At 41.4% G+C, this 17,008-nt stretch overlaps 1 protein-coding gene across 2 annotated transcripts in view; it reads left to right on the top strand.

Moving 5' to 3' along the window:
- PIK3AP1 (phosphoinositide-3-kinase adaptor protein 1) overlaps window positions 1-16,717 on the top strand; it is a 41,513-nt gene extending 24,796 nt beyond the window's left edge. For both annotated transcript variants that reach the window (XM_017725930.1, XM_017725931.1), the window contains 10 exons: window positions 2,121-2,310; window positions 5,280-5,375; window positions 5,894-6,073; window positions 6,853-6,915; window positions 7,566-7,771; window positions 9,275-9,347; window positions 9,684-9,839; window positions 11,561-11,631; window positions 11,819-11,928; window positions 13,012-16,717. In XM_017725930.1, coding sequence (XP_017581419.1) covers window positions 2,121-2,310; window positions 5,280-5,375; window positions 5,894-6,073; window positions 6,853-6,915; window positions 7,566-7,771; window positions 9,275-9,347; window positions 9,684-9,839; window positions 11,561-11,631; window positions 11,819-11,928; window positions 13,012-13,066 — 1,200 coding nt within the window. In that variant the 3' untranslated portion in view covers window positions 13,067-16,717. The remainder of the gene's footprint in view (window positions 1-2,120; window positions 2,311-5,279; window positions 5,376-5,893; window positions 6,074-6,852; window positions 6,916-7,565; window positions 7,772-9,274; window positions 9,348-9,683; window positions 9,840-11,560; window positions 11,632-11,818; window positions 11,929-13,011) is intronic.
- The last annotated feature ends 291 nt before the right edge of the window (window positions 16,718-17,008 follow it).

Below are 17,008 nucleotides of genomic sequence, written 5' to 3'. Positions count from 1 at the left end.
GTGATAAAGCGTGCAGTTTGTTGTGGTAGGGTGTAGACCACAGACGTCCAGCCACACTGAAAGCTTTCAGCTGGAGGGTTAGGTGTTTCTCTGGAGCCAGGGATGTTCCTGGAGCTTTTGCACACAGCAGAGTCTGCCATGCTGGCTTCCTTTCATCCATCCATCTAATGAAGTTTCTGCAGGGATGTGGTTGGTGCCTCGTGTACTCTTCTAATTCTGAAATCCTGGGAAAACAGCCCCTTCATCCGGCTTACTTTAGGGAGTAATATGGGAACAGAATATGTTTGGGAAGATACAATCTGAGGTGCTCTCTTATTAGTTGTAGTACAGTCAGGATTCCTTACTAGCTCATTCACAGCTGATCTGTGTAGTCTGCCTGTTCCACTTGATACCTATTTCTCCCTGCATTGGTGTAGCTGTCCATTCCCTATTTGTTCTATCAGTGATCCCAAGTTGCAATTCATTTTCCTTTGAGCTAACCCCACCCCCAGAAAACAGCACTCTGACTTTTACACATTATGACATGGACCTGACTCCAGCTGCACCAAGCAATTGTTTCTGTACAGTACTTGTGTATGCATGGAGTTCATCCTTCTGTTTCAATTTGAGCTGTTTCTGGCCTGTATGCTTCAAAATAATAAGGAGCTCCTTGACTCAGATCACATGAATTCTATTTGCCTTTGATTTAGGTTGAAAAGTTGTGTTTAATTGTCCCTAACATTGTCTGAATGCTGGGTGATAGATCTGCTGGCTTTAGTGTGGTTCTAATGCCAGCTAATTATAGTAGTGTTTAAGCCTATTTAGGAGGCATGGGTAGTTCTTGTACTTGGGCCTTGCTTCTTGACATTATACATTAGAGCTAAATAAAAGTCATTCCATATTCTGAGATCAGGAGGGCTGCAGAAGGTGTAAATTGTGTGATCAAAATCTTTGCAAGTAAAGTAAGTCAGAGATGTGCAAGAAGTCCTTCCAACCTCTCACTGTTGTACATTGTAGTACTGTGCTCCTCCCATATTCTCTCCACCAGCACAGTGATAGAGCTGTGTTGAGTAGGTCCTCCTTCCTGACCGTCAAGTTGTCTGTGCAGCACAGTACCAAGCACACAAATCATCTGCACCAGTGTGACCACTGCAAGGTAGTGACCAGTATCACTAGTAGTATCGATATCTGAAAATCCCAGTAAACCCCTTTACTCACCTGATTTGCTTTCTGGCAAAGGTTCCTCTGCACATCTGTAAAGCATTGCATGAGCTACTGGCCTGACCCATTTTGACTGTGGAGGGGAGCATGTGTAGACAGCTTTGACACACATGCCCTGTGGATTGAGGGCCCATGAGTTGGCATTTGTGGATGGAAGAATATCTTGTGGTATTGCAACTGTTAAGACAGCTGTGCTTGTGACATAATTGGAACTTGGGAAGGAGGATGGGATGAAGCTTTACATTTTGCTCCCTTGTATGTGATTTGGTGAAGATCTGCCTTCCCCCCCTGCTCTATGTTGCAAATATATAAGAAAGGGTTCTGCTCTCCTGTGAATCAGAAGTTGCCTATATTACATGAGCTGCTGCCTGCTGTGAGGTTTCCTGTCAATGTCACAGAAAAGGGTCTGTGTACTCCCACTCTGGGTGTTACATGCTGCTGCTAATGCCAAGAAACTGAAACTGAGTCTACATCAAAGCTAAAACTTTGCTATTTTGCAGGTGCTCTGCATGTGATAAGCTTTCTCCCTTATGGTTAGCTATGCTTGCCCCAAAATAGCCTTTGACGAGCATTTGTATTTTTAGAATGAGCTATGCTTATGTTCTGGAGGTTTGCAGACATTGGGTCAGACATGAAAGTGATGGGGTGAGAGGCTTTATTGGCTACTCAGAATGTGTCAGCACCCCTTGTTTGGCCTTTTTAACCTTTTATTACAACATAGATCTCGAACGTTTGTCCTAGACTGCTGTAGTGGGGATTTAAGTCATTTGAGAAACCTTAATTTCTGGGAATGAGCTGTCTTCAGCAGTTTTTTCCATCACTGATGAAAAAGTGAGGTATCTTTTGCTTGCTTTTATTCTCCAGGTTCTTTATTTAAATGAGACTTGAACTTTTTTTTTCTTGTCCTCCTTCCTCTTCAGGAAACTGCAGATATGCTAAAGAGTCACATTAAGGAAGAGCTGATGCAAGGCGAGGAGGATGAGTCTGTTTATGAGTCCATGGCTCATCTGTCCACTGATCTGTTAATGAAGTGTTCCTTGAATCCGGGCTCCGATGAAGAGCTTTATGAATCCATGGCTGGATTTGTCCCGGGTGCCGCAGAGGATCTTTGTATGTATATTCATAGAATTACAGAATCATAGGAAGGTTTGGGTCAGAAGGTACAGGTGAGCTCTAAAGCTCACCTAGTCCAAGCCCTCTGCAATGGGCAGAGACATCTTTAGATTGGATTGCTCAGACCCCTGTCTCTCTTACACACAGTAGCACCTCAGTTACAGCTTTTCTCCTCTCTCCACAAGGAAACTGTGCTGCAGTTCTAACATCGGCTGACTGATAAAGTTGCTGTATACCTTTTTTCAATTGCTAGTGTACAAGATCAAGAGCTGTTTCTTCAGTGTTTTGAGGACTCCCTGAACCCTGGGCAAATAAATTAACATATAGAAATGAGACTGAATTTTCTATCATATCCCACTTTTTTCCTCCTGAGGACTGAGTACCTAGGAACATTGACACTGACAGAAAAGAACACTATGTAAGATGTGATTTTACTGACAACTGGGAAACTGAAAAACAAGAGCTGAGCTTTTAGCTCAACAACTTGAGAACAAAAGAAAGTGAACATGTAGAAATATGTGTACCGAAAAGATTATACCTGAAAAACCATTATTTTAATCTGCTTGGTTTATTGCTAAAAATAAAGAGCTAATTCTGATAAATATACATATGTTTAACTTTTTCATTATTCCATTAATATTTAGTGAGGCCAATTGAAAATACCAAATTAAGTACCTATGTTAAGCAGTTGCTGTTCTTACTCACCTGTCTGTTTGGTCTGACTTCATCCCACTGATCTATTTTATGATTCCCATAGTGAGCAGAGAATCTAGCTTCTTATATTTTTAAGCTTCTTATATTTCATCCCACTGATCTATTTTATGATTCCCATAGTGAGCAGAGAATCTAGCTTCTTATATTTTAAGTACCTCCTTAAGGTACTTGAGAACTTCTACTGTTTCTGCAGTTTTTAAGTGTGCTGCCTCAGGGGAAAAGCTTTCTTTCTGAAACACTTGTGCTTATGGGCTATATTGGTCGTGAGCTGTTCTTCTCTTCTTTTAGATTAAATGGTACTATAACACACATTTTTGTTGGTTATGGAGTCCAGAAGACTGTGTTGGTTCTTTCCTTGAAATCATAAACTCTTTTCTGCTAAGGGTTGTTGGCCACTGCAGGGATAGTTTTGCTACCAAAAACCGGGATTATTCTGCCTTCAGGTCGAGATAAGTGGTAAATTGGGTTGGACTTGTAAGGAACAAAGCTGATCTTGTTTGCAGTAATGAGAGTTTCTAAATGTTCAGTAGGTCTGCTTGTAATCAGTGCACCTCTGAATGGGCTTGACTGACTAAGTCTGTGGAGGGTTAAAAAACAAGCTCAACATCACTAAGCCAAACTTACCTTCTTCTAGGCCTGAAAATCCCAGATCTCCCAGAAACTATGCATGGAATTTTCTTTCGTGTATGCAAATTGAGCTCCCTGTAACTTAGCAGTTTTGAAGTGGACTCACAAAAGCCTCTCTTTCCTGCTTCTTCTGGAGTTCTAGTGTGTTGCTTCTGCACACAAAGCTCTGCTGCCTTCCATTCAGGACTCTTTTATTGAAATTCTGTTTTCTTTACATGGTCTGTTAGTCTTTGCCTGAAGAATATTAACAGCTTGTCTGAACAGTGCTTAAAATTTACCTGTATCGTGACAGATAAATTGGCACAGTTCTCGACACTTAGATTGGTTCTCTCAAAGTGAAGGTGTTTAGAATACCAGCACACAGGCAGACCCCCACTGAAATTAGTGAGTGTGCTGGCTGGTTTACAGCTGCCATCACAAATAAAGGATTCAAGCTTTTGTACTGACTTGGAGGTTTGTGAGGCTGGCTCACTAGGAAATCATAATTAACTTCTATTGAGGTACTTTTTCTAGGAATTACCCCTATGTAAGTAGATATGGCTGCGGTGTAGAGGATAATACTGGGGCTATTTTAGGTGTAGCCATACTGTGGCAGTGTGCCCATTTATTGTGATCAAGATGTGCTTCCACCACGGTTTTTCAGAGACTGATCAAAGGAAGATTAGATATCATAGGGTCAATTTTTCTGGCAGGAACTTGTTTGAGAATAAGGTAACAGAGAACTGGAGCCACTGTAATGAGTTAAAAGTATTTCATATTCTCAGATGTAACCCAAACCATCTAGTTTACATAGCAGTAATCTATGACATAGTAATAGATATGCCTCAACAATTCAGTTATATCAATAAGCGTCAACAATCCATTTATATCACTCTTGCTTTAATATCATTAGAAACACGGTTACCTAACATTTTATTTTAGTCTTAAGATTAGTTTTAGCATTACAATGAGGTTGATTTTCTTCTTCAAAATCAGAATTCTTCATGTCAAAACACTGAATTAAGAAAGCATCTTATTGGTTTTTGTCAGTCCTTTCTCAATCCTGAATTATCATCTGACCCTCTAAACACCTTCCAGATCCAAGTAATTAACTCAGCCAACTGTTTTGACTTTATTTCAATAAAGTCAAAACAGTTGGCTGAGTTAATTAATTATTTATTTCAATAAATACACTCAGCCAACTGTTTTGACTTTATTTCAATAAATAAAGCAAGCACTATCTTATGTGTCATGGGAAAATTGCCTTTAATGTCTTGTTTTGCCAAGGCACACGGTTTCCTCTCAGGAGCACCGTACAGAGGCCAAAACTTTCACCTGGCCAACACATTCTCAGTAATAGCCAAAACTCAGTGCTTGCTTGAAGCCTTGTCAGAACTTCAATAGCATTGTTAGGCACTCTCAAGTGTAAGCATCAGGCAGCTGGAAAAGATTTGTGCAGATTAGACTGAACATAGCAACTTAGAAGCCTTTTTTGAAGAAAATGTCTGCCCAGCTTTTTTGATTGTCACCATAAACCAAAGGTCCAGTCAGAAATACCACACCAATGTATTATATCACATTATATCGTTCCATGTATTTCAGGATATAATTAATAGATTAATCTTTCTGGTTTTTTGTTTTTTCAGATGTAGAGATGCTTCAGTCCAAACCAGATACTCCAGTTGCTGGAGATGAGGTTTCTGTAACTACAAAAGACTCAATGCTCCGCAAGTTTTTAGAAGGTGAGACCTACTTTGAGGGAAGGATGGCAGTAGCACATTTAAAACAATTAAATAGAACCTGAGATTTCTCCATGAACTCTTAAGGGTAGGAGATAGTCCACACTGTTTGCTTGTTTCAGACAAAGGACTAATTCTCCGTAGTACTTTGTAGACCATCACATACAGCTTTTGGAAACCATTGGTCTGTTTGATTTGTTCACTATTGAAGTATGTTAATTAACTGAAATTAATTAACTTAACTGTTCCTCAAGTTCTTAAAGAGAGTTAGGAGATTTTTCACTATTTCTTCAAAACAGATAGTACAGGCATAGTGGCAAACAGTTACATGCTACTAGATGTTAATGACTAGATAGTCTTGTTGTGAAGGTTTTTGGCACATGTAAGTCACTGTAACACTGGATGATTTTGGCTGTGAAATGGCCAGCTTGGTAAGAATGTGGTACATAATACATCTGGAGGGATCCAGTGTTCTGTGAAGTGGCCAGGTTGTTATTCTTACAAACTCTGCTCCATTGTAGGCGGTAGCATGGATGTGCCAGATTCTGAGGAAGGTGGTCATGAGCAGTATGGTGAAGATGTGTACTACTCGGTGGAACAAGACCCTTTTCCACAGGAAATGGCTAACAGACCTCCAGTTCCTGTTCCAAGACCAGAATCTAGCTCTCCACAGCCAGACAATGAGCTGTACATCTCCAAAAGTGAGTTGGTTACCAGTGAAAATGCAGACCAGTAAACTGTAGAATGGCATTGACATGGGCTGCAGTTGCCAAATAAATGCCAGGATCCCTGGATTATTTGACCCTGGAGTTAGTTACCTTTGGGATCCAATTCCATATCTGTTTTTCATCTTTTGCCTATTCTGAAAATGTGAGGATGTTATATCCCAAGATCTTGGCCTAAGCTTGCTCTTCATGAAAGCAGTAGGATGACAGATTACCCCCAAATGGTATAAACAAATCCAACTAAATAGGAAAGACCCTGATATTATGAGGACACAATTAATCTAATACATTGAGACATTGCTGATATGTAATGATATCATTGATTCAACTGCATTTGTATAGGACATGATTTTATACCTCAATACCTCCCTCTGAGGTGGGGTTTTATTGAAACTGAAGAAGATTATTCCTCTTAGCTTATTAGGGAGCTTTGGAAATCTTGGTCATACATCACAAACATTCTCACAAGAACCACGATGACATGTGAGAGAGTAATTTAAGTGACTTCTCCTTCCCTCTGTGACAAGACTATGGGGAATTCATGTCCAGATTTCTGTTAGAGGTGGCTGAGCTAAATTCTTAGAGGTCAATAGAAGGGGAACTCTACCATACAAATCTTTGTTTTCTTCAATGGACTTAGAAGTGTAATAGAAGCTGTAATGCAGTGCAGAATTCTATATGCTTGCCATATTCATCCTTGCTATTTCTGTCTTCATGAGATGCATTTCAGTGTCTAAAGAAAGTTTCTTTTGCAGTTTTTGCACAGAAGGCTCAAAGACCTGAGAATATTTATGTCCCTAGAGGAAGGGTTAAAAAAGGTAAGTCAGATGTTCACCCTGAAAATCCTTTCAGTAATCCAAAAGCAGATCTGTTAAGGTAGCTTCATTTTTGTGGAATATGACTGAATAGACTGTTTTACAGAGCTCTGGGGATAATAGTCCTCTATGAATGACCCCAATCTTTTTGACCTTTTGTGACACTGGAAACTTTTATAAGTGTAGAGTGTGAAGGGAACACATCTCACGTCTTGGGAACTCTTCTTTATGTTACAAATGAGTTAGAAAATGCCAGCATCAGTAGAATGAGTTTTCAGTTTCTGGACTTAAACTACACAGATTACCTAGAAAGAGTCCAGCTTTGTGACTGCTAACGTAGAAGCCCTGTTCTGTGAATTGCTGAGGAAGCAGGGCACTTTAAGGAATATGTTTTGTGCTCTTTAACTAAACGATGTTTTTTAAAGCAGAGCTTATCCCTGGGATATATTTGTGTACAAGGCTACCTCTCAGCTTGGCTTTTAGACTTGACAAATAGCAGGATGGCCTAAGAAGGACATACTTCTTAGGAAACACTCAGTCTGTAATACTTTTTTTAATATCTGCTGGATCAAGGGTGCTTGATCTCTTTGTATTCAGTGAGGAAGGCAGATGCCACAAGTTTAATAATATTTTTGCTGGTGTTCTCTCTTCAGAGACAATAATCAGGCCTGTAAGGGACCTGTCTCAGTCAAGCATATATGATCCATTTGCTGGAATGAAAACCCCGGGCCAGCGGCAGCTGATTACATTACAGGAACAAGTGAAAATGGGCATCCTCACTGTGGATGAAGCCGTACTTCATTTTAAGGAGCAGCAGCTGAATCAGAAAAAGAGATCAGAATCATTCCGGTTCCAGCAGGTACAGACTTACACTACTGTTTAAGAAATACAGCTGTGTCTCTAGGTATATATCACAAGCTGCTCAGTGTGGGTACATTTTTTTCCTGGTTGGAGAAGGAAGACTGCTAACATAGTCCCCCAGCTAGCAGAGTTCTCTCCTGCCATGGGGGAGCTGTTTCCAGTAAGCAGCAAGCAGGTAGCAGTTTTACAGATCTGTTTGTCTTGCAGTAATATTGTTAGTTTTTGAGGATCTGTATACAGGGAATTGGATCAAATCCAGTTGGCTAAGTCACCTTTCTAGAGGTCACCTAGCACCTACCTGCTGGCAGGGGACTCCTGCGATGACCATTTAACTTGTTGGTTTCTCATCCATTTCAGATCAGTGAAGACTCTGTGTCCCAGATGGTGTATTGGCTGTAAAGTCTTAGTTGGTAGATGATCTGGTTTCTCCCTGATTGTTTGCTGATGATTACAGGACTGTTCTAGCAGCAGTTATTAGTAAAAGCAGAGTGTTTGGGTGGCTTAACTGAATGATGGAGTCATTTTGTTGGCAGCAGTGACATAATGACTGGTGGAACTATCAGTCATAGTTTAAAATTTTCATTCTCAAGGTAGAGTGAGGCTCCCTCTTTAAAAGCCTGCTTCTTTTGGAGCCTCTTGTTCATGCTGTGGCAATCTGGTCTCCAGTGGGTAGTGTTGTTTTGAAAGCTGTCAGAACAGTGGCAAGGCTTTTCTCCTCCTGATTCTCAGTTGGAAAGGTACTCTCTACCCAGAAACAGTCAGAGGAGTCCCTTCTTGTGTCACTGAAGAACACAGTGCTACTTAAGTAAATTTACGTAGAAGAGATGAAGGTATCCTCTGTGCCCCATGCCATGAGCAGCTTTCAAAGTCTCTGCTCCAAATTTTGCTTCATGGTACAGCAGTTGTTTCATCTGCTTTTCTACCTATTTCTACATATTTCCCTGCTGAAAAAAGTTGTCTTTTTCCTCCCTACCATTTTGTACTGTAAGGTATAATATGCTGCCACACAATGGTGAAGAGACTTTGCTCCCAGTTACATTTCTTCATTGGGGATATCCTGAATTCTGAGTTGTCCTTCACACTCTGGGCTGCATGGCAGCCTCTTCTGTCCCTGCAGTCAGAATTTTGTTCATTAGTACGGAAAGGACTATGCAGTTGATTGTGGGTCTTGTTTCTGTGTCAGTGTCACAGTGCAAACAGAAAATACAGGGAGTTCTAAACCCAGTCTGCTGCTTTTCTGCAGTTGCCAGTGAGTATGTGAACTTGACCTGAACATACATTATGAAAATCAGAAAAAACCTTGGCTTCTGAAAGGCACACATGGGTTTCTGAAAGGAATAGATTAAAAACCTTTTGATGTGGTTTGGACTTCAGCCAGGTCTAGCAAGCTTTGTTACAGCTTGACTGCAAAGTTAGCTAAAATACTATACTGGTTTTGTTAGAAAGCTGCTCATCTTCCTTTAGCCAAAACCCTGAAAAGAATATCTTGTGATGTTTTTAGGAAAATCTGAAACGTCTACGAGACAGCATAACCAGGAGGCAAATGGAGAAGCAAAAAAAAGACAAAAGTGCAGGTAACAGTCTTTGATTCTGATATTCTCTGGTAATGAAGCAGCCAACCATATTAATAAGCTCTTCAGGCAGAAATGTATCTGTGTGTATTGTGGTTCTGCGATATTTTAATATGCACATCCCTGTGCCAGTTGGCAAAAACATAGGGAAGTTGCTTTGCTCCTCACTTTCACAGCCAAGAAAAGGATGCCCACACCTGTGAGGTGCATCTTGATTCATTCATGTACAGTTATGATTGTCCTTATGCAACTGGGTTTAACTCTGTTCTTAAATGCAAAACCGTCTCTTGGAGGCTGTAATTGCATAGACCTTTCTGAGCTGTTCATTTTCCTTTCCAGATTTGGAAATTACAGTACCCATTCGACATTCTCATAATACTTTGGGGAAACCAGAATGTGGAATATATGAATACGCCCCCAGGAAAAACGTTTTTCCGCTAAAAAAAGAGTTAAAACGAGGAGACTGGAAAACAGAAAGCACATCCAGCACAACAAGTAAGCAAGCTCTGAGTGTCACCTGGAAAGCTGGATGGAACACACTTACCCAGCCTGACCCTAGAGTCAGCCAGGTGACAGGACTTCTGTTCCTGAATCCCAGCACTGACAATACCACCCCAAACCTTGCATGCCTCAGGCCAGCTGTTCTCAAAACTGTAAAAGAAAGTCCAGGTGTGCATCAAGTGGTTTGGGCATCTTTTGATTGCATCTCTGCAGGAGGAGAACCTGAAAGCTGAGCAAAAGATTGCCTTGAGCCCTGTCAGGGAAGGCGTACCACCTGCCTTCAGTTCTTAAAAGTAGATGGCAGCTGCTCTCTTATTGGAAAGGATGCTCCCGTGCTGTGACTGCCAGCAGGCTGTGTGTTCTTCTGGCCTGAAGGGCAGTTATATTTCAGGCTGGAAACCAGTCTCTACATGCTGTTACTTCGATTGTTGTATGTAAAGGACAGCATTTTTCATTGGTAACTGTGGGACTTCTTGAGTGACTTGGGCAGTCTGCACATTTTTATTATCTTTGCTTTTCATCAGGTTTAATTCGTGCAAATCCCTGCATTCTTGCTCTTACTGCAGACTGAGCAATTCTTGGGGAACTCATTTAGAATCAGTTTGGTCCTTTGAAAGGAAACCTGAGCTCCTGTGACATTACTACCTTTGTAACTCTTGGCAAGATGCAGCTGGCATACATCCAGAACAGGTGCCATAGGTAGCTGGCTGAGCCAATAATTTGCATACAAGCAGATGTGAGAGAAGTGTTAACAAGTCTGCAGAGCTTGCTGTGTGCAGCTTGGAGCTCTTTCTCATGGTGTGATTATGAGAATGGACCCTACCACAGTATTTAGCACTCTTAAGTGCTGCTGTTTGTACCAGCTGATGAGACTTACCAAAGCTAGCAGGGAGGGACTGCATCTTAGGAGAAAACCTTTCTAGTCACCATTTCAGCATAAAGGTTTCTGAATATTAGTGTCCCAGTATTTCACAGCCCTACAGAATGTTATCTATTTATGACTTAAACCAGCCATAGCAGTTGGATATGTTTGGTGAGTTGCCATCACCTTTGGAGATGGCATGACTAATTGCAAAAACAATCCCTACTCTGCGTCCATGGCAGTTAAATGGGTTTGCGTAGATGGGTGCTGAAGGTTGTTTGAACAAACTTGTTTTTAGCTTGGAAATACACTAGGAAGCATTCCTGTGATGAGTAAGGATTGTTGTAAGAGGATGTAGTAAACAGCTATTTGGAACAGAAACTTCTTAAGCAGTCACTTACTCTAGGAATGAATATGACAGTGCTCATAGCCATCTACCTTCATGCAATTGTTAAGGATAGGGAAATGATAATTTAAATGTACGTAAGTGTTGGGTGTGTAACCCTTGTGAAAATATTTGCCTGACTTGCCAGGTGATATTGGCATTGGATCTTTTCAGTTAGATTATGGTTGTGAGTATTTAACCAGAAGACTGGATAAAGAAAGATAAGGCAGAAATCTTCTAGAAAGCAAGCATAATTGAATGGTTTGGTCCTGTGGTTTGTGTTGTATGAAATGCTGCTGTTTGGATCCTGAACATACAGAAAAACCCAGTGAAAATAATTGAATCTAAACAAGCATTAATTATGTGTGTAAGAATTAAGCATGAGGTTAGAAAGACCCCTGAGTTAGGGATTTGCAGTTAAATCATCAGGGTTTAATAATCAGTTTTTCTCTTGCTTACTCGCTCCAGGTAGTGCAAGTAACCGCTCCAGCACTCGGAGCATATTGAGTGTCAGCAGTGGGATGGAAGGGGACAGTGAGGTAAGTTCTCACCTCTGCTACGTGCTGCTCTGCTGTCCTTAAGTACATGGCTTTGTTTTCATGCAAAAAAAAAAAAGCTCAGAGCTGGCATTGCATTTATAGAAATGCCAAAACGTAGCCACTTCTTTTGTAAAGCTACCAAGAACCAAATTCTGCTGTTCTGTAAACTCTTCTCTTCATTTTGTAGGACAGTGAAGTCCCAGAAACAGCAAGGAGCCGCAGCCCAGTTCCTCACCAAGTAGAGAGGCTTCCCTTCCCAGAAAGGCCTCCCAGAGTGCCTCCTCGAGGTGCAAGCAGGTAAAACTAAAATGCAAATCAAATGTGTGCTTTCAGTGAATCCATATGGAAACCTTGGACAGAATGCAAGGCAGTTAGCAAGGCAGAAAGTGAATGTGTTTTTGAACAAAGTCTACCAGACTGCTGTCTGTCAACACACACTGTTAGGAATTGTAAGATCATTGTTTCTCATCTGTAATATGTGGAGGAATCTGTTTTCCTAGTTGGTAATAAGGCTATTGCAGTGCTGTTGCTGTGATTCATGCACAGCAAGGGGCAGCACTAGTGAAGCACACCACGCTTGCCATAGTAAGACTGACCCAGGTGGAGTTGCATCCTGCCCTTGGCAGAGATTTAGTACCTGACCCTCCTGAGAATATCCTCCTGGAACATACAAAGTGTAGTGCAGGGGGAAGTTTCTTTTGGCATTCTCTTGGATATTTTTCTTTTTACAAAGTTCAGATCTCTCCAAAGCACATGTTTACACATGTTACTGGTCTTAGAGAAAGAACTGCACTGGTTTTATGAAAGGTGTTGAGGAGTTTTGCCTTGATTTGATCACAAACTTAAATAACTTGTAAACATTCCTTTAGTCCAACCAGTGCAAGTCTATGAAATCTATTCCCCAAAAAGTTCTCTTAGTATAGATATCAATAAAATTCTCCAACTGTTAAAGCAGTAATTGCCACTGTGTGGGTGCAGCAAGTTCTGTGTTGTTGGCTTGGCTTTGGCAAGGATATAGCTGGAATTTATCTGCAGTTAGTTTGAAAAAAGGCTTTGAATCTTTTGATCTCTTCCTATTGCATCTTCATTTCAGGAGAAAGCTACCATACTATCAAAGTTTTACTCCAGCCAACTATTACAACATCTCTTTCCAGTAATAGTAGAACTACTGCAGCTGAGGAACAGAAGAAATAGCTTGGACAGGAACAGTGCTCTGGCAACTTGGCATTTGCTCTGTTGCTGAATCAGACAGTCTGTTTTTCTTCTTGTATGACTATTGCTTGTACAGTATTCTTACATGTGATGTTATTGCATGCAATGTGTTGTTCCAGAACTCTATTTGCTACTGCTTTTACATGTGTTTTCATTCTCTTTTTATAGGCCTGTAAGCTGTGAACGCTTTTATCCTCCACCTGTGCCCCCAAGAGGTCGCTGAATCTCTCAACATCTGTGGAATATGAGATTTTTTTCGGTTTATATATGTGTTTGTACAGAATTTTTTGGGCTGACTTAAATTATTTATAAGTGGGACCCAAATAATTTCATCTCCTTTATCCTCCCTGAAGCTCTGGTAACTTTTCCCATGATTTTCACTGGGACTTCTTGGCGTTCTATAACTTCTTTTGTTGGAAGAATTTTGGTGCTTTGGGGCTTCAAGAAAAGGTATCGTCATTGGGAAGGACACTGATGTGTGTCTTGGGAGCCCTGCACCAACACGAAGTTGCCATTTGATCAAGAAAGCACACCTGTCCTTTTAGGAACTAAATCCTGATAAACATTGTTACCAAACCCCTCAATACAGTCTACCAGGGCTTGACTGGAAAACATGCTTGTAAAAGTAAAGAAAATAAGATGTTTGAAGAATGCTCATTACAGCAGGAGCGGGTGAATGTACTACTGCTTGGCATAACATTTTGGATACAGTTATACTGACCTTTCAGAAGGTGTAGCATCCCCCTCTAGCAATCATTAAACCATGGGCAGGATGAGAAATTGTCTGTGTTCAAGAGTGTAGTTTGCATACAGCCTTGAAAATGCCTTTCCTTTTTCTGCTTCCTCCCGGAAGAGGACAGACAAGGTATTGTGTGTGCTGTATTTACCATGAAAATTCCCAAGATAGTTGGTAAGGGACCTTCTATATCACAAACCATCTGTACTTAAACCTTTTTCAGGGAGTGTGTGGGTATGGTGTTACAAAATCATGAGTGAGCTCTCAAATTAGAGAAGGAATTGGTGGCACTGCTGTGTTCTGTATCTCTTACATGTGGTCATTTATAGCAGCAATACAAAGGCATTTCACTTCGTACTCTGGAACAGTAGTTAAGTCTCCAGTTATCACTGCACACCCCTTACAAATATCAGCTGTGTTTCAGCTGGCTGCAGTGGAAGCACAGCCTGGGGGCTGGACTTTGCTTCATCTACTGTTCCTTTCTACCAGTGAATCTGCAACAGCTATGTCCAGCCTTTTCTCTGCTTGAGGGCTTACAACCTTCAGGAGGCTTCCTGGTATGGCTCTCTTCCAGGCCTTGAAATCTGTGCATATCCCAACCCTTGGGGGACAAGTTTAAGGCTCTGGTTGTCCCTGAGTGACTGAGATGGGAATTCTGCAAGATAACATTCAGAGTAGAGAATTAAACACCATTACCAACTTGGTTTTTAGGGATGAAGGAGGGGGAATGGCTTGAAAAGGACAGGGATACATCTGTATTAGGTGATCCCTCAGGTGCAGGTAGGACATGTAGAGCTTCTGTCTGAGCATGTCTGCTCTCCTTCATCTGTAGGAGGGCAGGTGACAGAGTTGCAGTTCCTTTCTCTCGCAGGGTGGTAAACCCACCCAATGTGTGAAGCTGCAGCAGTGACAGCAGCTGTGACTTGACCGGCACTGAATGAAGGTGGAGAAGCCCCTGCTTCTTTCAGGGATATAGGCATATGCTCTATGCATCTACCATCTATGCATTAAACTCACAGGGTTTGGGTGACTCCAAATGCAGTTCATATACGTTCTCCTTTTGAGATGTCATCCCTCTGATGACAGAGGGATGCAGGTGTTGTGCTGCAGGCCTATAGATACAGAAATGTCCTTTCTGGTTTGTTTTTTTATTTTATTTTTTAAAGGAATCTCAGTGCTGTCTCCAGTAACTCTGGCACTATAGACTCTCAATGACAGTTTGCTTTTGTTCAGAGTAGCCAGGGGGATGGTGAAGGGAGAGCTGCCTTCCTGTGCTCTTCTTGGAATGAAACAAGGTTTCCAGCACTATTAGCTCAAATTGGAAGGAGGTTTTGGTGCTGAAATGAGGAAAATAGTAGCAAGGATGAGTGAAGAAATTAGGGGTAAAAGAGATAAACCAAAAGAAGAAATTCAGCAGCTTGATTTCTTCAGCTGTCACATGCTTTGGTTTGCACACAGCTCCCTGGTTTTGCTCCAAAATTCCCTATCTTCTTGGTGCTGACTGCAGCTGTGTCCCAGATCTTGGAGCTGTGATGTAGTAAGAGGAATTTGTCTGCTTTCACATCTGCCAGGTACAGCATAAAGTAGATTTGTAGGATGTGGGTAAAACTGTTGTAAGGCAGGAAAGGAAGAGCAAAATACGTATCATGAAGATTTCCTTTCAACGCTGTTGGACTTAAGCAGCCCAGGAATCCACCTTTCCAAGCTAATTTTTAATTCTGCATCCCCTCCATGTTATAGCCAAATGTCCTCTATGGGGAGGGATTTATCTGAGCATTTGCCTTTGCAGAATCCTAATACTATGGTTGTGAACTGGATTTTTATTGCTTGTGCTGTGGAGAGATGATTATATCTGAATTGCTGAAAAGTAGCTCGTAAGTAGCCTTTCTGTCCCTCTCCCATTTGAAGCTTAGATACTTCGTTACTCTGACCTGACTTATCATATGAAGCCAAATGCTGAGGCTCTGGTTTGGAGGAGAGGTGAGCTGGGAAAAGGGGAACTGAGCCATACTATAAATGTATTCTGTTCAAGCCCCTTCTGCACTGCTTAAGGGAGGGAAATTGAAGATGCAGCTGTAGTTTCAGGTGTTCCTGTCTCACTTCTGCTGGATTAGTGAGGGATCTCAGTGACCAACCATCACTGCAAGGCTGTTGCCCTATTGAGGAGAAAAGGAACAGCATTAAAATGGCTTTACTGTTAGAGGCAGGTAAACAATTAGGATGCAGGCATGACTTCCAAGTCTCTTACAGGTGATGCACCTACTTAGCCACCGAAGTGTGTGTTCCACTTTGGGTTGGATTCATCTAGTTGCTTTAAGCCTCTTGAATCTCAGTGTATGGACTCCCTGTATCTGTAATTTGTGCTGGTGAGCATGTGGTGTTGCTTCCATCCAGGATGAGAAGTGCCCTGAAACTGAAGATCAGAAGAGACCAGAGAAGAAAAGAGTGCATACAGATTGCTGGTTACTTAAGAATGTGCCTGGGAGGGAAAGTGGGAATGAACAGTGTTTCTGATGCATATTAGAGTTCAAGGACTGAACAGATAATAAAATTGCTGGTAAAAACTTAAGTGACCTGGCCAATTGTAGGGTCATCAACCAATCCACCAAACTCAGGTGGCAGCTGGCAGGCCTGGGGAAAGTGTTTGTTCTTTGTACAGCATGCCTTGCAAACCCTGCTGCAACAGATGGCTCTGGTTGGCCCTGTTGCTTACTGAGACACTTAAGTACTCAATAAACTGAAGATGCTGAAGCCTCCTCTCTCTGTCTCCCAAGGGTAAGCGACTGTTTTGGACTGAGATGCAATGACTAGGAAGAAACATATGGTGTTATCAAAACTGTCTAGGTTTTCTTTTTTTTAGTCTGTGTGTGTGTAATACAGGCATAGCTTTTGCATGGGTTTTGGCAAGTGTATCTCTCTACAGGGACCTCGCTTCTACTGAAATAGTGCATGTACTGTCTGGGAAAGGCTTCATTTAAATGTACTTTGTGAAATATGTTCAGGGGAGGTAGACAATGTGTAAAACCACAAAGGGAGAATAGCATAGGTATGGTGGTAACAGGGAAATCTGTTTTCTGCGTCATTCCTACAAAGCATGGGTGACATGTAACAGCATGGAGTTCCTGCCTTCTGCTCACATCATTTGTTGTCTGTGTGCTTATTTGTTGGCTCTCTTTATTTGAGAAGATGGTATAACTCCAACCCCCCTCTTTTTTAAGAATATATATGATAGCTTTTGAAATTTTTTACTATATTTGCTTAATTTAAAAGTTGTTTGATGAATCAGTGTTCAATACCATGAGCTTTTTGGATTGGGGGCTTTGTTCGTTTGGGTTTTTTTTTTTTACCGTGGACTTGTAGTTTGAGGTGGGTCCAAGTTTGGAGGCAGGTTTGTGGGCTTCGTCTTAGCCAGCACTGACAGAAACCTTA

The sequence above is a fragment of the Corvus brachyrhynchos genome, unplaced genomic scaffold (assembly GCF_000691975.1).
Source record: "Corvus brachyrhynchos isolate BGI_N302 unplaced genomic scaffold, ASM69197v1 scaffold61, whole genome shotgun sequence".
In the NCBI taxonomy this organism is placed as follows: domain Eukaryota; kingdom Metazoa; phylum Chordata; class Aves; order Passeriformes; family Corvidae; genus Corvus; species Corvus brachyrhynchos.
This window is presented reverse-complemented; position numbering and strand designations above follow the sequence as displayed.